The sequence below is a fragment of the Perca fluviatilis genome, chromosome 19, assembly GCF_010015445.1.
Source record: "Perca fluviatilis chromosome 19, GENO_Pfluv_1.0, whole genome shotgun sequence".
In the NCBI taxonomy this organism is placed as follows: Eukaryota; Metazoa; Chordata; class Actinopteri; order Perciformes; family Percidae; genus Perca; species Perca fluviatilis.
The window spans coordinates 13,492,427-13,520,283 of NC_053130.1; the positions used below are offsets into that span (position 1 = coordinate 13,492,427).

General features: G+C 39.8%; 2 protein-coding genes across 2 annotated transcripts in view; both read right to left on the minus strand.

Moving 5' to 3' along the window:
• Window positions 1-1,004: 1,004 nt before the first annotated feature.
• On the minus strand, window positions 1,005-17,377 carry LOC120547763 (coiled-coil domain-containing protein 6-like). Its single transcript, XM_039783422.1, has 9 exons — window positions 17,041-17,377; window positions 15,294-15,443; window positions 13,324-13,452; window positions 12,570-12,673; window positions 11,522-11,682; window positions 9,476-9,632; window positions 8,383-8,483; window positions 7,204-7,325; window positions 1,005-2,256 (listed from the first exon to the last, which is right to left on the minus strand). Exons 1-9 carry the CDS (start codon window positions 17,293-17,295, stop codon window positions 2,062-2,064), a joined length of 1,374 nt encoding a protein of 457 aa, XP_039639356.1. The 5' UTR covers window positions 17,296-17,377; the 3' UTR covers window positions 1,005-2,061.
• An 879-nt stretch (window positions 17,378-18,256) lies between these two features.
• The window catches only part of LOC120548254 (ankyrin-3-like), a 100,142-nt gene continuing 90,541 nt past the window's right edge, over window positions 18,257-27,857 (minus strand). Inside the window, 6 exon segments of the mRNA XM_039784373.1 lie at window positions 18,257-20,297; window positions 22,250-22,345; window positions 23,515-23,628; window positions 23,758-23,841; window positions 24,620-24,782; window positions 24,965-26,420. Of these exon segments, the coding sequence (XP_039640307.1) occupies window positions 22,274-22,345; window positions 23,515-23,628; window positions 23,758-23,841; window positions 24,620-24,782; window positions 24,965-26,420 (1,889 nt within the window). The 3' untranslated portion in view covers window positions 18,257-20,297; window positions 22,250-22,273.

The following is a 27,857-nucleotide window of genomic DNA, read 5'->3' on the forward strand; positions in this document are numbered from 1 at the left end:
AAGACATTAAAGTTACACACTGGAACAGAATCCAGTCCATGGAACTGCTGTGTGTAAGAGGCTTATCACATGATGTTACAATAGGTAGAATAGATCAACATCAAAAGAAAGCGGATTCTATATTTCAGTTTTTTTTTTTTTTAAATATGGGTATGTTTGTCTTTATCGGTCCACCAGTTAGGTCCAGACTAAAATAACTCAACAAAAACTGGATTGATTTACATAATAGGCTATGAACATGGGTAAAAGGCAGGTTTTTGTTTAGCATACCCAGTGATATAGAATTTCATTTTAATGTTGTGTTGTTTGTTGTGTTTCAGCATCCTGAAAAATCACTATACAAGATTCAGTACAGACATACGCCATGCAGTCAGCCCTGGCAACAGACAGGAGTCAACTTGATGTGGTCCTGGCCTGAAAGTAGGAAACAAGAGCAAAATACACTTTTTGTGTGTTAAATTGAACTGAATTATTAATATAAAATCCAAATATGAAACTGGTTGCTAACTCAAAGGACACTGAAAATGATTGCCAAATTTTATGACAGTCTACTATTTCAGTGAGCCATTACAAGGTCAAAAATCATGGTACGACGGAACATTAAATCTTACCAGTGTTGAAGTGTAGAGCCTAAGACATCAATTTAATATGGGAAATGCAGCTTTCCATTACGCTTACATTAGTGTGTGAGCTTTGATGGTGCAGATTTATTTAAAGGCACAAAGGTTTTCCCATCAACTACTCTGGGGGTTTGTTGGGACCTCATGAAGGAAACATTCAAGCTAATACAGAAAAAGATCAATCCAATCCAGAACTGTGCACCTAGGATCTGCCAAATTCAGAGTGTGCATCAAATCAGTCTCCTGTCAGGGAAAACATTATCCTAAAGAATAGACCGATTGTTATTTGAAACTGTTCTGAAGTCTACAAACCATGCTTATCAATGTCTAACTTTACAAATGATTGGCAAATGCAGTCCATAAAATGACAAATAAAAACAGAAGTCGTCATCTCAAGAGCTTTAATCATACATAGAAATTTAGTTCAACAGTACCATTCATTTAGAATGTTTTAGCAGTATGTATATTTAGTGTAAAGAGCATTATGATTTTTTCCTTTTTCTGATGAGGAATATCCACAAGGATGATAGAAGCTTTCAGAAATACACCAGAGAGAGAGAAGAGCAAAGAAGAGACTGAGTACATGACTAAGTTTAACACCTCAGACTACATTTTCAAACACCTCAAAAGGCGACACTTTCTGTGGTTTATGTACCAGTGTCCATCCTACTTGATGCTTTTTTTTCCTTTTAATTTTAGCTGAAGAGCAGCAGAGCCTTGAATGCTTTCAGGAACTAAAATAACTGTGGCGCGAGCTCGGTTTGATCAATGCCCTATTATAGAGAAACTCCAAGCAGTCTTCTAGGATACTTCTTGTTGACCTAATCAAAGCTGTGTTAAGCTTGGGGTGGGGGTGACTTGTTGACACTGCTACAGAGACAGAGGGCGAGGTGAGCCGGAGTGAAGTACTTTACTGCAATCAAGTGTCATATTATAGGCATGAAAAGAATCAACCACATCCATCTATCAGTCCATTTCTCTAGCCATACATCCATCCACTGATCCAAACATCCAACCTATCGGAAAACACCACCATGAAACATACTGTATGTGCTGTTTGTGCTATCTTAGAAGCGCCACAACATCAATTCCAACCAGCTAAGTCCCAAGCAAAGAAAAAACAAAACATGTACAAGACAAAAGGTGGAACAGATAATTGGCCTACAAATCTCAGAAGCGATTTTATTTTTCAGTCCATCTATTCCTTTTAAGGGTAGTTAAGTAACGCCACGTGTGGATTTGGTAGCCGGCTAGCTTCATGGAGGGTGAGCCGCCCTCTTGTTTCTTTCCCCTCAAAAACTTTTTAAGCTGCTTCTTTTGTGGAGTTGTTACAGAGTAGGAAACTTGAGTTCCAGAGCTGGTAATGATGGAAGCTGCTGTTGCGGTAGCGTCGTGGCATTCAGTGGGCGCGCTCACGCGCAAAGACAAAAACTGTGTTGCGTTAAGGCTGGGAGGGAGGCTGCTGTGCTGCGTGCTGCGACATAGCTGCCGGGGAGGACATGGACTGGACCATGGGCTGAGCTGGTGGGGGTAGCGGAGGCTGAGCCTGCTGGGCCCCTGAGTGCGTGTTGGGGGAGGGTGGGGGCGTTGGACGTTTGAATTTGTCGGGGCTGGTGCTTCTTCTTGGTGAGGGCCTCTGTTTGAGAGAGAGAGAGAGAGAGAGAGAGAGAGAGAGAGAGAGAGAGAGAGAGAGAGAGAAATATCAATAAGTATGCCTTAACTTATATAACTCAACCACAGCAGCATTTTAAGCAGTTTGTGGCAGACTGAAGCATAATTTATGCTTCTGCGTAAGACTCGAAGACTGCGAGACTCCGACCCTACACCGTAGCCTGACGAGCACCTCTTAAATAATGTACACGTCGCAGCGACACATGTCATGGCTTGGCAGCGTTGCATTTCCCCAAGGGGGTAAGCTTCGCTTCAGAACTCGAACCTCCGATGGCGCCATTTTGTTGCTACAAAGGTATCACCTCCTGTTAGCATTCCACTGACCGCCATTTTTTTTTTTACGTCACTTGACTGCGAATAACTTTACATCTGAAGCATTTAAAGACTATTTGTCCATTGTTTCGTTCTAAAGAAACACGACAATGTATAAAAGGCTCCATTACCTTGTACCTCACGTTATGGCTCCGTAGCAGACGTTTTTGTAAAAATAGGCTAACGATTGTGTCATAACCAAGTGACTTACTGTCGCACAGTAGAGGAATTACCGTATAGTACAGGAGAAGCTTGCAGGCAGTTTCACTTACATTAGCTGTTTAGGTTTAATTGCTAATGTTAACTAGCATGTTAGTTAGCAATAATTAGCCTGTGCTTATGTTATCTCCTTACATATACCTACACTCTCCGTCTCTGTAAGATTGGGAATGATTGAGATTTCTCTTGGCACAGCTACCAGAAGACTTCCAACTTTCAGACACGTTGCTCACGTCACATTTACGTTGTCTCCGTCAGTTGGAGGCTGCGCAGTAAAGCAAGGTATCACCGGAAAAGTGCTTCTAATAGCCTTCACTGGTCTCCGTCCAGAGCAACGGGATCTATTGGTCCTATATATATATATATATATATATATATATATATATATATATATATATATATATATATATATATCAATGCATTCCTGGTTCTCCTTCTCCATAAATAACATGAAATCAAGGAGAGGGTTAACTTTTCCTGCTACAGATTTTCCACCGTGGTCAGAAAACACAGGGGAGACACTTTGTTACTCTCACTATGACTCTAGAGTCGCTACTCGCTCCGAAGCTAATCAGTGTGACTCTCTCACTTCTCCCTCGCTCTACCACGCACTCCCCATACACGCACGCCAGCTTGAGGCACACACCAACGCACAAGTATAAACTTCAGGCCACTTACATAGGCTACGGCAAAAGCTCTGTGTGGAGTCTCCGCAGAACCATAAATCACGCTTGAGGTGTTTGAGAAAGTCAGTCCAACCAACATCATGCAAAGATATTCTCATATGGGTTTTTTGTTTTTTTAGGCGAATACAACAGGAAGATATGTTTGATCATGACTTGTTTTGGTCATGACCTGAAAACTGCAATTCCAGACAGAGGAATGGAAAGAAAAAAAAGAGGTTTAGAGGAAAAAAAAAAAAAAAAATTGTCTGGAGGTTCTGATCTCCCAGATAGTTATTTCCTTGTTAAAACTCCTGGGTGGGCTGAGCGGTGATGGGAGATGTGGACATTACCATCCACAAGCATCAAGAGAAAATTAATGGATGTAAAATACCAAAGAGGGAGAAAAAAAAAAAGAGATTACAACAAGCGCATGGAACAGTGGGAAAAAGGTTCAAGTATGGAAGGAATAGGCTGCACTGAAAGGGATTAAAGCATTAAAAGCATAAAAACTGAAATATTCCTTAAGTGAATACATTCCTTCAGCTGTCTGTACACAAATATACCGTCATGTCTTGAACTTTAACCTTATAAATGCTGCTACTGCAGGGTAGTTTGGTCAAAAGTTATATATTTTTTTTAAACAAACTTCTGTAAAAGGGTGCTGACCAAACTAAAGCGGCCAGCTACATGTGGTGTGGCCGTAAACCAGTTCATAATAAGTCATGTATCTTGATACACTTAGCATATGGTTAATGACTTAGTCAGAGGTGTCAGTTTCAATCGTGACTCAGGACACAGCGTCCTGAACAGTACCACGCTGGCCGTGTGAAAGAGACATTTTATAACTCTGGAGTAATGGTACAGCAGATGCAGAAGAGCTGTGCCATAGAGGATTCTACTACTATGTAGTATATGTACCAACTAAAAACCTATCCAATACAACTGATACATCAACTGTATACTGCAGACAATAAATAGGGCTGTCAATATTAATGCAGTTAACAAAAATTCCTTTTAACTAAGGCTGGGTTAAAATAATCAATTCTCCAATTAAAATCAATCTTTGTTTGAGTGATCTGCTATTGATTAATAAAATCCCGAAATCGATATTTTAAATATGTCTTTTCAATGACTGTCATGGTAGTACTGTTAGGTAAAAAGTGATTCAAACAAACTTTTGGGGGTTAATGTAAACAGTAACCTGGTGCATTATAAAAAAAATATATTTGAGCGTTACCTCTTGCTTGTACAATTAACAGCAGAAGTTTTCTGAGAAAAGTCTTCTATATCCATGCTAAATTGGTATTGTAACTGAAATTTTCCTAATCTAATTGATATCGAATCCGGAAGGTAATAGAATCGGGACCTTATGAATCTAATCAGGAAATCATTGGAGATACCCAGCCCTACTTTTAACACCACCATTTATTTTTTTTAGCACAATTGAAGCATTCATGTTCTGTGATTTGGACCTCGGGCCACTCACACGCGATGCAGCAGTACGTTGTGGATGACTAGCAGAAACAAACCTCCCTGGCGCACATATATGCACATATATACACATATACATACATACACACATATATACACACATATACATATATATACATACACATATATATACACATATACATATATACATATATATATATATATATACACATACATATACACACACATATATACACACACACATATATATATATATACACATATACATATATATATATATGTGTATATATATATGTGTATATATATACACACACATATACATATATATATATATACATACACACATATACATATACACATATACATATATATATATATACACACACACATATACACATATATATATACACACACATACATATAAATATACACACATATACATATATATATACACACAATACAATAAATACACAATAATATAACACACAAAAAACACACACAATAAAAAAAAAAAAAAAAAGAGAAGAGAAAGAAAGAAAGAGAAGAGAAAAAAAAAAAAAGAGAAAAAAAAAAGAAAAAAAAAAAAAAAAAAAAAAAAAAAAAAAAAAAAAAAAAAAAAAAAAAAAAAAAGAAGAAAAGAGGAGAAAAAAAAAAAGAGAGAGAAAAAAAAAAAAAAAAAAGAGAGAGAGAGAAAAAAAGAGAGAGAAAAAAAGAGAGAAAGAGAGAGAGAGAGAGAAAGATATATACAAAAAAAAAAAAATAATAAAAAAAAAAAACAATATATATAAAACACATAAAATACAACTATATATATATAACACATATATAATATACATATATATATAATACATATATATATATATATATATAATATATAATATATATATACATACATATAATATATATATATAATATAATAAAGATACATATATAATAAAAACACACACACACACACACACACATATAAATACATAACATACACACACATATACAACATACAAAGTGTGTTGTAAGAAACAAAGAAAGACCTTAAAAAGTGTGACACATAGGCTTTATAATATTCTATAAACATATTGCATTTACTCTTGGAAGAGTGCACCTAGACATTAAAATCCAAACCCACTGCCATCTTCCACTAAATATATTTTGCGCTTGTGCCTTGAATAATTCTGTCAACATTCAGGCTCATTAGTTTAGAAAGCATCTTGAAACCAAATTAATCTTCATGAAATTTTTAGTTGAGATTCTTTCATAAATCATCTAAACTAACAGCAATATATTAAGAAATATTACTAGTAAGACGAGGCAAATCAGCACACACAAACTTTAAGTCATGCTGACTGATATGACCTTATTTGACACACAGTTGATGTACGTTGTCAGTCAAAACTCAAACTAAAGACACATTGGTTGGCTAGGAAAGAGGCTTTAACCGACAATGACCCTGGTCTAAAATCTTAATAAAAATATGAAAGATAAGTAGAAGAAACAAGAAATATGTGTAACACAGATAAGGTGTGTTGATTCAGATAGTGTAGATTATTAAAAAACATAATGCACATTGGACCAGACCTTCGGACATGTATGGACCTATGGTATGTTCTCCTAGTATAAATGTAAGAGTGGGCTATTTTGTGTGATTTGTATTTTAGTCTGAGATGTGCAAATGTTTACACCAATGTCGGTTGAACAGTGTAGGACTTGTAAGCCTTTTTTAGCCAGTTAACCTCATAATCATAGTTTATTTTCAAATCCAATGTGCTAAGTACAGTAATAAAACTGTCACAATACTGACAGACTGAACAGCATTAGCAACAAAACTGGCCTTGATATTCAAACTAATAGTCAAAATATAACAAAAGAAAAGGCAGTGAATATTGTGTTCTGGTGGAATGTTCTCATTTATTGTTGAACATCAATACTGTGTACCAAGTTTGAGGCCATTTTGACAAACATTAACATAACCAACCAAAAGCGTAACATCTCTCTCAGTAAATGTTGTGCAAATATCATACTGACACAGTCAAAAAGTCCAAAGTTCCCTCCTTAATGTGCCTGCGGTAATGATTAAAATCTAACTTCTTGTCATTAAATGTTTGTATCATTTCTATTTACTTGGAAAGCATTTTGCTTTACATCCCTAGTAAAATGAAAGCAATTTTACAATAGCTTTTGTTTTCTACTATTCTTGTTGATTTCTTACCTGTATTTTCAAATTTGAACAGAAACTGAAAACACTCACAATTTGGGTGGATGTTACTTACCGCTACAGCGTGAGAGGAGCTTCCGTGGACGTGCAGGGCGGGGGTGTTGTAGTGGGAAATGGCAGCTCTAGACAGTGTAGCTGGAGGAGTGAAGCCCACTGTGTGGCTGCCATATGAGAGACCTGTGAGAGAGACGGGAAGACAGACAAAGAGGAAGTTGCACATACTGTATTAACTTTTGTTCCCAGTCAGTCATTCCATTTAACTACAAGTTCAACTCTGATTGTTGAAATTAAAGTACTGCTATTTCTCTACTTAACATCTGTTACAGGATAACTTAGACCTAGAATTACAGAACACAAAAACCAGCAGTGCTCTGGCACCTGAGGTCTGTCTTATCTTTGGGCAACTATTTAGGCTGTAATCTGATATCCCAAATCACTGAATCACACCAAACATGGTTCAGGAATGACTCTACTTTCCTCTGCATTAAGAAAGTGATATTCAAAGACATCTAGGGCGTAGCCTAAATACTAGTACAGTATGGGAGATTGGGGTTTTGGTTTACCAAAAATGCCTTTCAATAGCAGAAATGTATACATTTTGATGTGCTCTTCCCTTACTAATTTTCTTATGCTCTCTCACACAAGCTCAGTCACTCAATAATAATAACCCACCTTTGTTGCAAACTTCAAACAACTCATTAACTGTAGTGATATAAACACCAGGAGCCCAATTGTTTCTTGTAAATCCTTTTTCAAGGAATTTCTTCAGCTTTGTTTTTGTCATTTGTTTAATAATTCAGCAGCTGACTCCAATTAAATACTGAATTTTTACACACAATCATTTCCTTCCGTAAATCTTTTTCAGAAAAATAAATTTGGTAGGCAAGCATTTCTTATGCAAGCATGATGACATTTTATGATCCACCTGATCTCCACAGAAACAAGGGCTGCAGATGCTCTCAGATTTGATTGAACAGAGAATGAGGGCAATCATTTTTATTTATTTATGGTTTCACTGACCTTTAAAAGACTTCAACTTATCAATGATTGTTTGTTCCAGATTTGAAACTAGATATGACAGATGACAATGTCAAGCTTTCTTTTTCTGCTAACAGGTCATATAATAATTGATACCAAAGGTCCTTTATATTGTTGTCTTGACCATTCTCTTTGATGCAATATAACTTGTTCACTGCTGTATTTCCTGGACAGTGGCCACCTTCAATGTACCTACCAGGAGATATGGGTCGGCTGGAGCTGGGGGAAGGGGTGTAGGGGATCGGGCTGGACACAGTCCTTGCTCTCAAGCCCTGTGCAGACATCTCGTTGAAGTACCTGAGAGGATGACATGACCAGACCAAAATTTTTTTGTAGTCCAAAATAGCAATCTTCCTTGAATCTTCTTCATGGAGCTTGATAGGCAAGTTGAAAAGCTCCTTTATAGCTACTTAAAGTTCAGTGTTTCCTCTACAAATTTTCTTCCCCCGGCAGGGGGGGGGGGGTTTAAACGTCAAAAAAAGTATGGGCTTATCTGCTAATGTTCCGCTACCGACCGTTACCTTGAAACCATCCAGCAAATAGGCGACAAAACAAAACGCTGAGTGAACATTACTAGCTACGTCTTTCATGTTGGTTTTGAGCGGTATGCACCCCCACTAACCTAGAAATCGGTTTTAAAACCGTAATGTTAACAGTTACAGAGTGTCAGAGGAACACACGGAGAGGGACAGTTACCGCAGCGTTCGCTAACGTTAGCTTCTTGTCTCATCTGGGGTCTGATAAACCGTAAATTCATCAAATTCAGTGTCCACAATGCTATTTTCCAATAAACTGTAGCTGTCATAATTCACGGGAGCCGCTTGAGCGCGGATTTCATGTTGCGGCTTTCGTTGCTGTTCGTCACTTTGCCTAAGATTGAGTGACAAGTAGTACTCGCCCCGTTTATTTGGTTGCCATGACTTTTCGAGTGATGACGTCCTGTCACTGTTCCAGTTGCTCACCCTAGGGGATAGAGAGCAGATGACTTCAGTAGAGCACCCGGCTCTGCAGTTGTGTAATTATGACTTTGTGACTTTTCATAAACAGCTGAAGGAGCGGTGGTGTACATAGCGCATACCCTGTTGTGCGTCTGCCCTATTTCTGATATCATGGTGGCAGAAATTTTACTGTGGGGGCCGCCGCGGTAATATCAACATAGAGGAAACACTGAAGTTGGTGTTTAAAAGTGCTCAATTTAGCCAAATGCCTCTCCAGTACACACGCCACGCCATTTACTAAGTCTCTCTCTCTCTTTGATAGTCTGTCCAGTCGTGTGTCCCATCCTCTACCTCTCATCGTCCATCTCCAGACTGGATTCACTCTCTGACAGTTGTCTGCACAGGGCCTCCCTGCGCTCCATTTCTCTCTGAAGCTTTCTCTGCAGCCGGATGTTCTCCTCCCGCATGTGTCGCTCCTCCTCTATGTACTGGGCACGCTTCTCTGTGTCTGGGAGGGGACACAGAGAACAAATGACATCAGCTGAGATATTGTCAAGATCACATTCGGCCACTGTATATCAATATGAACAACTACTGCATTAATGTTAAAATTGTTCCATTTGTGAGGAAATGGAAATGAAAGGCTTTTGTCTAAAAACTGTGCACATATATATAATCCCCATCAAAGACCATTTCTTTACAAAATTCTGTTTCAAAAAATAATACGAAAGGGTCAATGCCAATCCTTACAAACACAATGGCTCAAAAGGTAAGCAACGTCCTATTTTGTTTTAGCAGCTATACTGTCTTGCTACTTGACTCATCTTCTCAGAACATGTTAAAGGTTGGACTGATAGCTCCCTCTAGTGGCAAAAACAAAGCATAGACAGAATAATGCTGAGAGACACCAGACATGTGTTCAGAGTAATCTGTGTTAAGTCATTTCTCTACGATATAATCAAGCTGAATCAACACTTCTCATTGTCTGAACAACACACAAGTGTTATTAACTTTAACAAAATAGAGATTGCTGCTGTGCTGTTGTACTGTAAGACGCTTCTGCTATTTTGTTCACACCCTATGTGCTTTAGTAGAACCCATAAAACATTGCAATATGCAAACACAGTTGATAATGCAGTGACCCTAACTAAATGGGTGGGACTGATAAGTGACATGTCCATGAAGAGAGATACTGGGAGATAGTTTGGTGTTATGTATGTGTGTACACAGAGTTACAGGCTTTCAGAGACCAAATTAAACATAACCCTGCATTACATTTTTATCAAGTTATGAAAATAAGTATTAAGACAAGCTGGATGCGTATTTGTCTGTTAAAATTGGCCATATCTGCCTGATCTACTATAACGACAAAATGTCTACCATATCATTTCATTGTAATGTCACAAGCAACAATATAAAAAAACAGAACGCAATACAGATTACTTAAATCACTGGATACCGGTTTTTATAAAAAAGTATTTAATAACTTCATGGCAGATTGTTTCTATTTTAAAATGTATGAAAATCTTATCAGCATATCTAAGATAAAATAACATTGTGACCGTTTTGACAATTCCATCTCGGTGCATTAGTTTTCAACACACCCAGGTATCATAGGTTAGAGTAAGAGTCTCTTACCAAATAACATTTTTCATTAACTGGCTGCACTGTCAGATTAATAAAAAAATTAAATAATAAAGTATGCAGATATGTCATAAGCATACCATGAATGTGGTTTTTTTATGCATTATTAAAAAGGTAGCTCTTATAAAAGTCTCAGATATTGGAGTGCCCTTCAATGCACAAGATACAATTTTACAAAAGTCCTTAAAAGGTGTCCTTGAATGCACCAAGGACACTTCTTAAAAACGATACCTGCTTGTTTTTCCATGCAGTATTAATGCATGTAATATATATAGTACACGCTAGAGCTGGTATGGCACATTATCTTTGTCTCTGATTTTTAGGTCACATCTTTCTACGGATGGGCATTTAACCAAAAAAATCTAACAAAATAAACTCTCTGGCCCATCTCAGATGTTCAAAGATGCTTTCAAGAAGAAGAAATGGGGGAAATGAGGCTTGTTAACCACTGTGCAGTTCTACTTCTTTATATCCCCTAAAGTATCACCAGGTGTAATGTGACCAGTAAATCACAAGGAGTAGGTAAACTGTGTCACACAAGGCCAGAAAGTATCCGTTTTTTTCTGGTCTATGGAAAAAATAAATAAATAAAATAAAAATAAAAACATGCCTGGTTGTAGGATGAAATTTGACCATCATAGCTTATCAGAGGACCAGTTTTACCAATCACATCCTCAATCAACACTTGAGGGCATCTGCCCCCTCAGAGCCCACACTCCCTTGGATCATGAGACAAGTTGAGAGGTCACTTACGCTGCAGCTCAGTGGTGCGCAGGCTTTTCTTAAGCCTCTCCACCTCATTCTTCAGGAAACGGATATGCCGCATCATGTTCTCTGGTGAGTCTATCTCCATGGAAACGTCTCTTGGGGATGGAGGAGCTGACACGGGCTGGTCCAACTTCTCCTGAAGGATTCTAGTTTAGAAAACAAAGAAAACAGTGATTAAATTCATCAACAGAAATGATGGGCATGATGAGAAGCTTTTTAAAATAAAATCTATTTGAGATCCCCTAGCTTTTACATAAGACTTGATAAAAGTCTAGTGGCTGAATATTAGACAATTTACTTAATTCTCAAAAATGAAAAATCTTTTCAACTTTTCCTCATTTGATGCATCGTCTGATTTAATTTAGCTCTGATTTTAAATGACTGACAAATATAATTCAACCTATTCAAATGAACTCTTCTAAAAACATAACCCTGAAAATGTGTAATCTAAAAATTAAGACAGCTACTGTTGGTCGATTATTGGTAATTTGACTCTGCATCATAAGCGGAGCTGCCTGAGTCACTTGTTTTTGGTGACAGGCCGGCATTTTGTATGTGCCTGTGAATGTGTGTGCGTCTGTCAGACAGAAAGGGGGCAAACCATATGGTGTATACTTAAACAAAAGCATTATTCTGTTTATGTTTCCCCATTTCAAAAAAATGAGGCGATATTAACTTTTACTACATTTTATGTTACAAACAAATCAAAGCACACAAAATAAGCAATACATATCAAAATCCTAGTATTAAAACCTGTTAAATGTGCAGTGATGGTACATTTAACAGGGTTAAGAATTTAAGTGTAATGTCAGTAGTTTTACACATAGACGTCTCAGCCAAACCATCAGGTTTCATACTTCTAACTAGTTCTTAAACTATTAGCTTTTTTAAGATCAACAGATGATCCACTGATGAAAGCCACAAGATGTTGTGGAAAACAAGCTATTAATCCAGGGCCGCAAGAGGCAGATTCTAAAATGGCCATCGTCTCTAGATACTGAAATGGTTAAAACATAATATGATCACTCCACACCTTTTCTCAGCCTCCAGTTTGTCCATGCGTTTCCACAGTCTGTTGACCAGGGCTTCTTGTTCCTGCTCTAATGTGTTCTCAAGGTCGATCTTCTCCCGCCTCAACTACAGAATAAAAGTTAAGAGTGGAGAGGGACGTTCAGAGATAGAAAAACCTTGACGTTGAAAAATTTCAAAGGACAACACACAAATACACTGTACGGAAAAACCCAAGGTCTCTGAGCAGAAAAGCTTCTCTTTCACAGAGCTACAGTCTTTATGTCGGCTTGTGAATGGGCCACAGTGAAAGAAAAAAAGTCAATGCAGAATAGACTAGATTTCTTAATTGCCAACTGATAGAAAAAAAATTACCCTAAAGCTAAAATAAGCTGGTTATTGGTGTTTTTGTGGTGAAGTTAAGCCACATTTTTGGTAAACATTCATTTGATTACACAGTCGTGGAAAAAATGTACAGCAGCATTACACAAGGATCACTCTGACATATATACATTCATGAGTGAGCAGCAACAATGACTGCATGCATGCACAGCTGTCCTGTCATCTGAGCGTAGAAACATTATGCAGTGGCTTTGGCACACACAGGATCGACTCTGCCACCGACTAAAATGTTCTAACCAGCTAACAAATTTAGTGGGAAGAATTAAGGATGGTGAAATGTTGGCGTCTCACACTAAAACACCTGGACACACAAGTTCAGGGATACGTTGTTCTACACTGGATGCTGAAATCTTCTTGCTCTACCGAGATAAGCATACCTGTTCCAGGGTTAGCTGCTTTGAGATGGTTTCATTCTCCATCTTTTTGATCTTTTTCATGAGCTTGTTAACCTGGAACTCCTGCTCCTGCTCCAAGTGCTGCTCCAACTCTGCCTTCTCGTGCTGGAGCTAGGATGGAAAAGGGGAAGACAGTGGATGGACAAAGGAAAAGAAGAGGAGGAGGATGAGTCAGATTAGAAAGAAGGGAGAGGGGAAAGAGCACAAGAAGAGACTCATGAGTCACATAAAAACTATTCAATGACCACAGTGAACAAACACACTGGTGTCAGATCATCACATTTAGCTTACACATTGACAGTATAACAAAAAAGGAAGCCAATGTAACAATTTAACCAGATTCATGGTTAAACTTCCCAGAGGAATAAACGGCATAAAATAATGACTTGGCAACCAAAGTAACCGCCTTTGGCAGCTCACCAAAACAAAGAAAGGGTGCGGCTCAGCACTGATTCAAAATGGGATGGCTATGTGATGAATTATATAAGCGATTACTCATTACAGGGAAAGGGATGCAAATTCATAGGAAAAGACTGGAGAGGGAAAAATAACAATTTCCATTATGCACCTAACAGAAACAACTAGGACAACTCAAAAGAAGGCAGTTGGTTTGAACTTACAATGAATGCATGCATACAGTTGAGAGCTATGTAGAATCCTGGCTGAAGGTTTTAACAGGTCACCAAGTTGTGCCATATCCAGTGCAGACATTTTTCTTTGAATTAACACACTAACAATTTTAGGAATTGTTGTGATGTGCCTCCCTTTAGCCAAAACAACCACTACTGTATAACAGGCCTCCACCCCACTGTTCTGTGTGGTGAGTAGCAACTATGCCAGAGTTTTTTAGCCTTTGGACACCTTGCAGAGAGCATTTATTCCCACTTGGGTTATTTTGAATCTTCATGCAGACAGTTTGTTTGTACATGCTGTACATAATGGGAACTGTGTGAAGGTTTTCCCTTCATTATGGCATCTATCTTTTTTATTAGCTTCCTCTCTAATAAGACAAACCAATATTGGCACATATCAGAAGAGGTGACGCAAATTACACTGTACCAAATTATCAGTGTATAGGGCATAGAGTGTGCTGAAAGGTTTGCATCCATTTAAATGCCTGCTGAGACACTTGCATTATTTGGCTACTTTAGACGACGAAAGTAAAAAGTCAATCATCAAAAGTAATGGTGGGAAAACACAGGTCAGACTAAATTGTTTACAAAAGTGCTTCTGCACAAGTGCAATTACACACCCAGTAAAATAAATGACCACATATGCTCAATCATAACAAGAATATAACACATAGTATACTATAGGCCATTTGTCAGCACCAAGTCTACAGGCAGAGACAGACACAAGTCTGTTTCATGTTAAGTGAGTAGGCAAGATAACAAAAAGCCCAAATGAGTCCATCTGTATGACCTTAAGCAGGGGCTGTTGAGGCTTTTGCATGTTTTAATTCGAGACTCCCACTTTGTTACACATCAACAAACCATTAGTCAGCCTACAGCTAGCCATTGAAAGTGTGAGAGCATGTGTGTGTGATGTGCACTCTGCAGTCGGGAAAATAAGATGTGGAAAACAGACTGAACCAAATAGCCGACAGACGGGAGGAGAGTAATTTAGAGAAGCTAGCAGCCGCAGTGAAGTCATCTTGAACCTTTCCAGGCTTCGGGCAAGTACCAATACAGTTGATGATAATGCAATAGCTGCTGCACACTCATACATGAGGTTGTGTGCATACACACCCACCCAGCAAGCTCAACCTTTGCATAATTGAGCATTAAGAAACCATCTCTGTACCTTGAGTGATATTTGAATGATTGTCATCAATAAGGGGGAAAGTAAAAGTTCAAACTGATGTTAGGCAATTGTCCATGGTACCTGGTTTATAGAACTCCAACCAGAAAGGTTAAAAATGAATATTTTCCTATCTTGTTACCATCACTCACTTGCATGAGTTTCCTTGACAGCTCATTGGTGAGAAATTCCTCCTCCTTCTCATAGTTGACCGCCAAGGTCTCCTTCTCCTTCTGGAGGGCCTGGATCTTCTTGAACAAGGTGTTGCTGATAAATTCTTCCTCCTGCTCCGCTCTTGCTTGCTGCAGGAGAGAAACAAATAAAAGACAGTGACATGGGCAAATGTGAGTGATGTAGACTCTTAGGTCTGGCACATCAAACTGTTGGATTTTTACATTTTACCCTGATTAAATTGACCAACGACCAACCGTGCATACAGGCGTACTGCAACCACACGCACCAATCGAACTAAATTTGCTGCAGTGAAGTCTGCCAGCCAAAGAGGAAGCTACATTTCCCCTACTGACTCAAGATGGTAATTCAATTTAATTATAGTGTGAAATTATAACAGAAGTTATCTCTGGACAATTTACAGATAGACAGTAGGTCTAGACCACAATTTATATTCCACAGAGACCCAACAATTCCCCTAAGAGCTTGCATTTGGTGCTACAACGGATGAGGAAAAACTTCCTTTTAACAGGCAGAAACTTGAACAGAACCTGGCTCTAGGTGGACAGCCATCTGCCTTGACCAGTTAGGGAGAGGGAGGGGTGAGAGAGATGCACAGCAACCCCAATAATACCTAACTATAATCACTGTAAAAAATATATATAGTTTGACTAATAATAATTATAGAAGTATGCATAATGGAATGACATGATGAACAGTGGGAATTAAAGTAACAGTAAAGATAATAGAAGTGACTTATAATAATAATACTAATAGTAGTAGCAGTGGGCGTCGAGCAGAACCACGGCAGCAATGGGTAACTTACAATGAGGGGAAGAGTGAAACATGGGGGCACTAAGGAAATGTGTTGGGACAGCTACAATGGCTACCATTACAGTATAAAGATACCTATGTCCTTGTTAGCGCCAGTCTCAAATTCTCCATCCTCGCTCTTCACTGACCTCAAAGCTAAATTCTGTATTGCAAGCTAGTAGAATTTGTCAGTTGTTCAAGAACAATGACAGGGACAATAGAAAGCAAAGAGCTAGCTAGCCTCACCTCACACATTTACAGAGTGTGGACAGGATGCACTGGGGCTGACTTGCCAACATACGAGCCTGACATTTAGCTAGCTCGCTAAGTTTGGCCTAACGTTACATACTTCCCATCTATCCAACAGATGAACGCATGAAGACATGACGCATCGGTCCATGCCAATGCTGCTGGGCTATTTATTTGCACCCGGTTACCGTATCATCGTTGGGCATAACGTGGTGACAATGTCTAACAGAGAGTTATCAGATTAACATTAGTAACGTTAAGTAACTTGCATGGTGAGGTGCCCACCTAATTTTTTTTTTTACCTTATTTTAATTTGACGTTAACGTTACCCTGTGAGCTAATGTTAGCCAAGATTAGCGACGCAAAACAAAACAAAGCAAACTAGCTAGCTAGCTGCCCAACCACCTAGCAAACGTTAGCCCGCTGGCTAAATTAGCAACGAACCCAACTAGCTAGCTGATGCTAGTAACGTTAGAGCTAGCTAACGTTAGCAAAACACCAGAGTGCAGTGATCAAATGCAGATAACATTTCAATGTGACACGTTACATTTGTGTATATTGACTATTTAGCAGCAGGAAAACAACACCTGTCGGAGCCAACTTACTGACAAATGCAGTATAATAAGTGGATAGCATCTAGCTAGCTAGCTAGTTAACGTTACTCACAATAGTGACGCTAGCTTTGCGGAGGTCCCGATTCTCCTCCTGCAGGGCTTTGCACTTGAGTTTGAACGTCTCCAGCTCAATTTTAAGAACTTTATTTTCTTGCTGTAAGGAGGCCAGGCGGTTCGTCAGTTCCTCCAAACGAAACTGTGAAATGACTATGCTCGGTTTTCCAGAATTTGAAGCAGAGGACGACATCGGGGTGGCCGAGCTGCTCCCCGCTCCGTCAGTGTCGCTCTCGCTTGCGCTGTCGGCCATGGCTGTGCGACAGTGTGGAGATGCAGGGAGGAAGACGGCAGCTGCAGCGTTTGAGAAGCGCAGGCAGCAGAATGGTACACCGTGTGACCTTGCTCACGCATGTCGGCACAGCACCACCATCAGGATGTCTCCAGTACAGCACAATGCGTCCTCGCGTGAAACTGGAACATTTACTACATTTTTACTACATATTTATCAACTCCATCCAAGACTGGATTAACTGAGCAAAATAGGCAACTTTGGCCCATACCCTAAAGCACACTTTGAGCTGAATAAGAGCCTTAAAGTGTGTCTTGTATTATAACCTGTAAAAAAGTGACTGTAAAAAATTACACAGACTATGGTATTACTTATGTTTAATCAAAGTACCAGAAAAGAGGGATAATCTAAGGAGGATGTGGGAGGATTTGCTATAATAATCAGTAGGTGGCAGAGCATTTCTCTACTGTGTTTCACATCTAAGAACATTCTACTGCGATCAGTTGGACACTACCACTATTATTATATATATTATATACTATTAGTAAGAAGTATCACAGTAACAACAAATGTATCATCTGCATAAAATATCCACTTAAAGTGGCCTATGGAATGTTAACAAATCATACATATGAGAGGCAAGACTTGTTGGAACTGTTTTATCATTTATCATGGGGCAGCTGTGGCTCAGGAGGTAGAATGGGTTGTGCACTAATCAGGGTTGGTGGTTCAATCCCTGACTCCTTCTGTCCACATGTCAAAGTGTCGTTGGGCCAGAACCCTACTGTATGTGCTATATAAATGCCACTTATTCAACAGAAATCTGCAATATCCTCATGGGAAGCACAGAAACAAGCAGGCCTGGAGATTTTAGCTCAAGGGCACTTGAGATGCACCTTTGGTTGGAAGCAGTGTCTCTTATAACATCACTTACATAATAAAAAATGTTCAATGACACAAAGACAAGACAGAAACAATTGTATTGCGAAATCAATGCATTTTAATTTTTTTAATTTTTAGGTTGATTTTTTTAAAGACGTCTGAAACATTTGTGGTGGCATCATTGTTGCTATAGCCTCTAAAAGACCTTGAATAACCAAAGTGCTAGAATAGTTACATTTCAATGGCTTCACTCTGTTAGTAAGAATTGTACATCAAAAATCTGCTCAGGTGAAAACACATATCAAACAAAATTGACAAAATTGATAGTTCAACCATATCAAAGGATCCTCTACCCCCTGATTGACACAGTAGTATAAGGGGATGTGGTACAGCACCCTACCTGACTTCTTTAACCCCCGCCCTTCCCAAAAAAAAAAAATTTACATAGTTTTCATGTCCACAGCATAGACATCAGCATACGGAGCCATCGCACCAGTAGAACACCACACTTGAACTACATGGGCATCTAATGAAAACCAATACAAAGATAATTCCTAATGTAATGTAAAGTAAAATCTTTGCCAATGAGCTAGTGAAAACAATTCTATTCGACACTGCATATACAGACTCTCAAGCCTAAAAAGATCACACAGTTTCAGAGTTAAACACAATTTATTTAATGCTTAAATAATTGTTTTTCACCATCCAGTGTTTTGTCATACAATATGCTATTTAGAGCTACAATCAAATAATGTATTTATGTGTCCAAATGTGAGTAGGTTTTAATTTAAGGAAATACATCACCAAAAACTCCAAAATGAAATGCCCGAGTTTTCCTCTAATACCACAGCAGCCATTAGAAAACCAAATTGACACTGCTAAAATGATTACAAACAGTCTAACAGTGTACAGAGATTCCTACACCTTATAGCCAATACGGACAATACAGTTATAATTTTACAGCGAGCCAGCCTACTAGCATTTACATTCAGATTATTTCGTTCTTGTAGCAGAAGCTGCCCTCCGGTTTTACAGACAAGACATCACACCCTCAAGAAGCCAAAGAACTTTTTTTCATCCTCACCCCGACATGATAAATGTTTTGATGGTATCCATTCTCAATTTAAAATATAAAATTGGTGACAAATGTTAGGGCTATATGTGTACACAGATAAAGGGTTTTATTTGTCATTTGAATACAGTGTTTGCAAACTTGTAAAAATTGTACTTAAAATAATGTGAACAGCATGCATGAAAATATGAGTACTCTGAAAGGCTGCTTTTTATAGGATTAGATCCTTTCCCACTTTGGGAATTGCTGAAATTTGATTTTCTGGAAATTTCCTGTTAAAATCAAAACAGCTTTTTTCATGTACAAACATTATACCTGCTCTAATAATGAATTATACAAGAAACGGTGAAGTTACACTCAAATATTTAAAAGTGGAACCGTTTCAATAAATTCTGAAAGCACTTGAAAAGGTCACTCTCCTCAGTGTGTTCTCAACTAGTAGCTTATCCCCCTTTGTTAAGAATTTTACACATTGTACTTGTATATACAGAAAAAAGCTTTTGTGTTAGTTTAAGTTTTAAAAAGGAAGAAAGAAAATCCCAAAACAATTTACATCCTGACAACAATGGGTTCAAGAAAAAACTATAAGGCGAGTGTTAAAGTTGGATCAGAAGTGTTCCATTAGATTTTTGTGTGTGTTATTGTGTCTACTTCATTCTTTCCACTCACCATGTGGACTGAGCTAGTGTGCCATCTTTGGTCACAGTTGCACCTGTGTGGTTGTCAGCGATGGAGTCTTTTATCGTTTTCACAACAAACGATGCTCCTTAAAAAAGCTCTCACAACACCAGTGGACCGATGGCACGTATTGTTTCACACAAAAGAGGAAGCAGAATCAATGTCCACGTGTCCACCGCCAGTCAGAAAGTAAGAACCCCCCCCGATCCTTTCATTGACAGGAAGTGAGTTTTTCATGCTCATGCGTAAGTCAGAAGGGTCGACTCCTCTCACGTGAAGACAGTTGTTTGAAGCAGATAGTTGCAGACTGGACCCTGAAGTCCTCACACTGGAGCTTTCTAGCCCTCTGAACACTTATTCCCAGGAAACATCCAACTTGGTTCCTGTACATCTGCAAGACACATATAAATGTATGTTGTAATGCAGAAGTTGACAAATGTATAGATTTCCAGGATTTAGTTTTTTTGAAAGGAATACTGTTGAATGCCATACATTTCTTAATATCTACAAATGTACATTATATTTAAAGGAAATATTACCTTCATATTAGACATAAATTCAATTCAAAGTGTGTAAATAAAACACATTTTTCTACATGTAAAAACACATTTTAAAAGGGCATTTTTCCTGATCTTTCACTCCTTTGTATGACACTATGTTAACAAGACCTGATGGTCTGTGGGTTGTTATGGTGATCTATATGGTTACCATAGAAACTCTTTTCCAGGCTTCACAGTAGTGCAATATTATTTATAAGCCAGTTTTGTGCAGATGGAATGATTCACTGCAAACACAACACCAGGGTGAACAGCAGTAGGGATTAACGGTCTGGCCAGTGGGATAACAAACTCTTTTTGGATGCTACAATGCTGTTGTGTGTTGAGGATTTAGTGAACAAAAACAGACATGGAGGGTATCAGTGGGGCAATATAATGCCGAGGTGCATAGCACCCATCAGCCCTGTTCCCTATTCACACATACTCAGTGAACACAGAGGGGAGACATGTAGCCAGGGGATAACCAGGATCAGACAGGCTCAGAGTCTGTGTGACAGTGAGATATAGCAACTATCTGGTGAGGGGTAAATTAAAAGTTGACATTTTGGTTACTTGCCGAGAGTCAGATGAGAAGATCAATACCACTCTTGTGTATGTGCATTAGGTACAGAGATGGTTCCACTCTGTCACCCTGGTAGACCCTTTCCTCACTGCCCCCTTTACATTTCTTTACACATCTTATTCTTCCTCTGCAGACCCCTCCTTCTGTTCAGCCAAAATCGTATTCTCCTCTGCCAGCACAGACCTATCTTTTGTGATCATCTCACATTTTCTTTCCACATTTTTAATCAAGTCCTGCTCTACGCACTTTTCCACAAATCCATTTCCCTCTGCTGCGACCATCTCAACAAACTTCTCTATGTCTTCTGTCACTTCCATTTCACCTCCTTTTAAACATATATCCTCCTGTAAACCAATCTGGACTCCTCCATCTCCCATTTGTGCTCTGTCGGGCGATGAAGGGGTTATTGATGATACTGATGAGAGTCAAGTCCCCTTCACTCTCATCAGTATTATCAATAACCCCTTCATCCAAAGATGTGGAGTAAAACCATGTCAATGTTTAACTCACACATTAGCTTAGCATAAAGACTGGAGGCACAGGGAAACCGCTAGCTTGGCTCTGTTCAAAGTAAAAAAAAATACAACTACCAGCACCTCTACAGCTTACTAATTAACACGTATCTTCTTTGGTTAATACACACACAAACGTAAAAATGACTTTTCACAGTTTTAGGTGAAGTTTCGTGCTGTAATATTTTTTTGGATAAACAAGTTCATCCAACTGCCTAGCACTTCTGTGCAGCATATCCACTGGTTGCCCGGCAACCTCACTTTGACGTCATGTCTCCGGGAAGTGACTGTGCTGTTATTCATCAAGAAACAGTTTTTACATGACTGTTTGTGTACAAGACATAACTTGTTAATTAGCTGGGCTGGGAGATGCATTTTTAAACTGTGGAGAGATTCAAGCAAGAAGAGGAAAAAAAAGAGGGGAAAAAAAGGGCCAAATAGCATATTTCCAAAATGTTGAATCATTCATTTTAAGGGAGATAGTACAAAGTGAGTTAAATGAGTACAAGTAAATAGAGCCAGGACCGGAGTATACCAGAGCTCTCACTTTGTGAAATTGCCCGAAATTGTAGTAGTGGAGCATGGCATGAATGCAACATAAAGAGATTAAGAGGACAATAATGTACAGATACATACTGCACACTGATACATACATACCATACATACATACTATGCTGATTGTGTTACAGTGAAAGACAGTAAACTGCTGTACCTGGCTGGTAGAGCACAACCATCCCTATGAGTGGAGCTTTTTATCCCCTGATCTTCTGTCATCCTTTCGCCTGCTATTTCTTGACCCTTCTCCTTGCTAGAAAACACAAGCACACACAGAAATATAGTTGAGACGTGGAATTCTTATCTTCTGATTGGAGGGAAAACAACCCAAAACACAAACCTGAAACAGAAAATTGACACAAAAGAGAAAGCAAAACTCCACAAAGCAATCTGAAACAAGCAAATGTTAGTAGTAGCTTAATGGTTAGGAATATTATTAGTACCCAAACCACACAGCAACCAGACACCTGGAAGAAGAGAAGTTATATGATTATGGAGGAGGCAGAAGAACTAAAAGAGGCAGATTGTATTTTCACAGCAGAGTCACGGCACTCATTAGTCATACTGTTGACTGATTGGTTAAACATTTTAAAAGACCATTAAAATCACACAACAAAGGAGACGCTGACTATGCTCCTGAGTATAGTCAGCATCTGCTTTGTTATGCAAACACAATAGACACCACAGTGTCAGAACACAACATGCAAGAATGCACTTAAAATGGCCGCATATATGGGATTTTTGTATCTGTGTGCCCAGAAGAGATAATGAGGACAGTTATCCCAAACCAGTTTATGCAGTGTTAATCAAAAATTCACCTGCACCGCTGGAGGAAAACATAATCAAATCTAACTGGTCCTCTTTTTGACTTCATTGTTTGACTTAAAGCTGCACTCAAACAGCAGTGTGATGTAAAATTGAGGTCTTCAATGCCTAAAAATCACATGTGGTATCAATAACCACTGCTGTCTTGGAGACAGTATTTATTTCTCAACCTCTTTAACCCTGATTTCCCTCTTAACATTCCTCTGAAAAAGCTTTAAAGTTAGGAAAAGTATTTTATTCACATGCATGGCAATGTCACAGTGTATTTATTCTGTATCTGCACTTCAGTGAAGCTATATGCAGCTCACACTAAGTGAAATATCTTTCTTTGTAGCATTTTATATTCAATTTTGTGTTAAGTCAACATGATATATTTCCAAACGTTCTTTTTTGTTACAGTCCCACTTTGTGATTTAGGCTGTTAAATGGTGTTTTTTAACATAAAGTATTGTCTGGTGCAGCTTTAGGCCTAACGTTTGCATTAGCGGTTAACCTCACACCAATTATGTTCTCCTAACTAGTGATCCAGGCATGGATTAGATTTAGAGATTAGACTTTGAACCCAGGAACACAGTCAAAAGTTCTCTGCGTGCCAACCTCTGACCCGTCTTCCTGCAGAGCGGGACTGTGCTGAAGGTCTCGCTGCCAACTGTCACCTCCTTGGTTTTCTGGTGTGGGAGTAGATATCCGCCGAATAACCTTCCTGATTACCTGCCCGAGGCAGAAGGATGACGACAAAGGAAGAAAAAACCTGATTTTGTCTGCTTTTATAAAAACAAACTCTCCCTGAATTAGGTTTTTATTTCAGAGCTGAAAAATGAAAATTAAGTTATACATTACTTTTCTACTGACGAGGTTACCATCGTGGTCCATATAGTGTTCCTCGGTCACAGACTCGCCTGGGATATTCTTTGCTTGTTCTCCCTGCAAGTGTTAGTGGTTAGCACATGAATAAAAGCTCAGAAATGGCTAAATACGTGATAAAACAATCCTTCACCATCACCACACACCAAAACAACACCTCAAGACAGAACTTCCATGTCAGAAAGAGGCTGAGCACTACGTTTGTTTTCAACCAGCCGATGTAAACACCATTAACTATGACAGGTTCAATAGTCATGTACACAAACATGGCTATCACAACATATCACATGTATGAACACACAAAGAGAGTACAACTATCAGTACACCAAGCCACTACAATGCACACCAGACTGACCGGTCTAAACCAAACCAAACCAAGGCTCAGCCGAGCTTCTGCTGCAGGCTTTCGGTGTACCTTTAAAATGAGACGGCGTCTGAAGATTCTGGTAGTTACAGTCTGTTCTTCCTCTGAACCGGAATCTACACTAACCCGCTGCCGATAAAGGTATTATAAGGTCATTACACAAACACATGGAGGGAGTCAGGAGGGGAAAGATGCACATGATGTAATAGGCAAGGGAATTAGTTAATTCAGACATTTTGTTGATGTCCTTCATGTATGTCAACTCCACCGTAAATCAAAAAAGAGTAACCTGGAATAAAACACTGAAGTTTATGTTTCTTAAGCACAACTTATACAATAGGTTTCGGCATGTCTCCTGCAATAACAAAATCACAATAAAATATAGTGATTTAGTAGCTGCAGAAAATAAAGAGGATTATATTCAACAACTGGTATTTTTATTTGATTAGTTATTATTATTGCTCGTCACATTACCTGGACTTTTTTCTCCGACACGAGTGCTCCCTCTTCCTTTCTGCCATTTGATGATTCCGATGAGCGGTCCTGAGGTGAGTGCTTTGAGTTGTTGCCGTTCGGTCGGGACCTCCCTGATTCGCCCCTAGACGAGGATGTGATGGAGTCACTAATGTTTTCTTGGCTGTTGGGTAAGAAACACAAAATAAGGATTGCAGCAGCAGGATAACGTGAAGAAACCGAAAAACAGATCGTCAGAGAAGATTTCTGAAAAAAAGATGCACTAGGGAAGCAGTAGATTTCAAATTCAGGTTGTTATTCTGGGAGGGATTCTGTTTGAAGCCTATTGCTGTATAATACTTTTACCTTTCCCGCCTGTCGAGCAGGTCTGAGCTGACACTGCGGCCGGGCGTTGGTGGTTCCACATTGACGCTGGATGAATCACTGTGCCAACCTGAAAGTGAACACACTTCTTTTTCTGCCTGTTCAACCTGACCAAGAATCTCCTCAACACTGGCCTCTGTCATCTCTTCGTCCTCCTCCTTCTCCTCTGAGCCTTCTTCTTTCTCCACCTCCTCCTCCAACAGAGATCCTAATGCCTCTTCTTTGATTTCTTTCTCTCGGTTTCCCTCCTCCTCTTCCTCATTGGATTCAGACTCACTGGGCTGACGTTCCCCAAGTGCCTCAACCCAGGCCTGAGGGGAGAGGGGAGCTATGGCCTGGTCCTCGGCTGCCTGGTCTCCTTCTGATGTTCCGTAAATATCTATTTCATTGCCACACGACCCTTCTTCATCTTTCAACTGTAGTTGTCCATTTGTGTCATCCACTCTGTCACCCTGGTAGACCCTTTCCTCACTGCCCCATTTACATTTCTGAACCTCCGCTGTTTCAGCAATGCCCTCTTTGACAGCCTCTGCTTCTATTGTGGTACAACCTTTTTCTACTTCATGCATCAGATTATGCTGTTCTTCTGATGGATTCTGCACATCTCTCACCTCTTCCACCTCACAGGCTGCACCCTTATTCCCATCATCTCTCACATATTGCTCTTCCTCTGCAGACCCCTCCTTCTGTTCAGCCAAAATCGTATTCTCCTCTGCCAGCACAGACCTATCTTTTGTTATCATCTCACATTTTCTTTCCACATTTTTAATCAAGTCCTGCTCTACCCACTTTTCCACAAATCCATTTCCCTCTGCTAACTCTGCTGCAACCATCTCAACAAACTTCTCTATGTCTTCTGTCACTTCCATTTCACCTCCTTTTAAACATATATCCTCCTGTAAACCAATCTGGACTCCTCCATCTCCCATTTGTGCTCTGTAGGGCGATGAAGGGGTTATTGATGATACTGATGAGAGTGAAGGGGAAGATGTGGAGTAAACCATGTCAATGTCTAACTCACACATCGCAGGGAGGGAGTGTGACTTGGGCTTGTGGCTCAGCTCCATTTCTTGACAAGGCCTGTCCTCCTCCTCGCTCGAAAGCAGCTGGTCGTTCAGAGCGATGTGGGGCTTTCTGACCTTAGGAGGAACAGGATCAGGGAGTACAAATACTGGGATGGACAGGGCGAGCTCACAGGGTCTGGGGGGGCTCCTAGGGGGGCTGTCCGGCTCTCCGCTACCTGGCTCTATTTCCGGGCTCCAGGGCAGGGGCTGAGGCTGGGAGTCAGCCAGCAAAGGGGTGTCTGGTTCTGGGTAATGGTGGAGCTGGTGGTGGGCAAGGGAAGGGTTGGGGGTGACGGGGAGTTCAGGCTCCAAGAAGTGGGGGTTGGAGTGCAGTGTGGCGGGGGACTGCAGCTCCGCTAGAATGCTCTGATAATCTGTAGGTCACAGGATGACAAATGTAGAGACATACACACCGAAGCATGCCACAAAGGAATATAACCCACAGAAAAACACACACACCCTGACACATACACCATGTGACATGGACGATGGCACAGAGGCTGAAGTGTAAAGCATGTATCTAGACAACCACTAGCTGAAGTGGTGATATGTCAGAAGCTATGGCAGTACAGTATGATAAACCGATATCAAACGTATGTATACGTTTGAAAATGCCATATTCAACACAAATAAAAATAATAAAAGAGTAAATATATATATAAAAAAGTATATTCAAATTGATAGTAATCATAAAAGCAATGTCATTTTTATCAATAGTTGTTTGATTTTCAGTGAGTGTTCATTCAAAAGTTGTAGTGAGGTAAGACTTTGAAAGTGAGACACATTGGTGCCATAAGGCCATAATATATATTAATATATATTAATCATGTAGCGTCAGAGGTCATGAGTGTAAGATATGAATTTTTGCCAGGGTGTATTGTTACATGCTCACATGAGACAGGTGACAGATGAGAGATGTAAGAAGAAATAGGGGAGGAGAAGGAACAAGATAAAGGATGGAGCATACTAAATGAATATTTCCACTGTGGAAGGGTCTATGCAGGTTTGAGTTGTAGGTGGGGGGATGGAGGGCGGACAAGTACACTGGCAAGCAGGACAGGGAGACAGGGAGCGGAGAGGAGGGGAGGAAGGACTGGGGCTAGGACAATGGCGAGAGGAGGCGGCCAGCTGGGTTACAAAAGGATCATTGCATGGAGACGCGGTGACAGAAGGTGAGGCCCTGTCTAAAGGCGAGAAGGGGATGGGAGAAAAAGGTATAATGAGGGGTTCAGATAGGTTAGGGGCAATAGAGGAGGGTACAAGGGTGAGGATGGCGGGTGTGGTTGCAGTTTCGGAGGGAGTAGTAGTATGACAGGACAGGTCAGAGCAAGATCTGGATAATGTGAGAGAGGGGGTGTTTGGTTCAGCTTGTGAAGGGTTTGGAGCTGGTGTGGTGAGTGTTGGGGAGTTTGGGACAGATGAGGGTGAAGACAGGACAGACGGAACTGAAGAAGGAATGGGTGAAGGAGAGTTAGCAACAGATGAGGGAGATAAAGGTGAGGTGATAAGGGGGATCATGGAGGACGGGTGGGGCAACAAAGGCAAGCCAGGAGATTGACGAGGGTCAGCAGGGGGGTACTGAGGGATGAGGCATGGGGAAGGAGAGGAGAGGAAGTTGAATTGTGGCAGTTTAAATACTGCTGGAGGTGCCAAGTCTTTGAGTGAAATGGAGGACTCATAACTCGGAGAGCGACGTCGGGAAAAGGGAAGTTCTGCAATGGGTGTTAGGGGAGTGGGTGGGGGGGTGGGGGTTGGAAAAAAGGGGATGGGTGTCTGCAGGATGAAGGCAGCTTGAGTACTTCTGGGAGTTA

Coding starts and splice junctions, on each gene's coding strand:
- LOC120547763 (XM_039783422.1), bottom strand. CDS start 17,295: ATGGCCGACAGCGCAAGCGAGAGCGACACTGACGGAGCGGGGAGCAGC. Junction 8,484..9,475: donor CTGGAGATGGACGATGAGAG/GTAGAGGATGGG, acceptor TCATCCTCTCAG/GTACTTCAACGAGATGTCTG. Junction 7,326..8,382: donor CAGCCGACCCATATCTCCTG/GTAGGTACATTG, acceptor TCTCTCTCACAG/GTCTCTCATATGGCAGCCAC.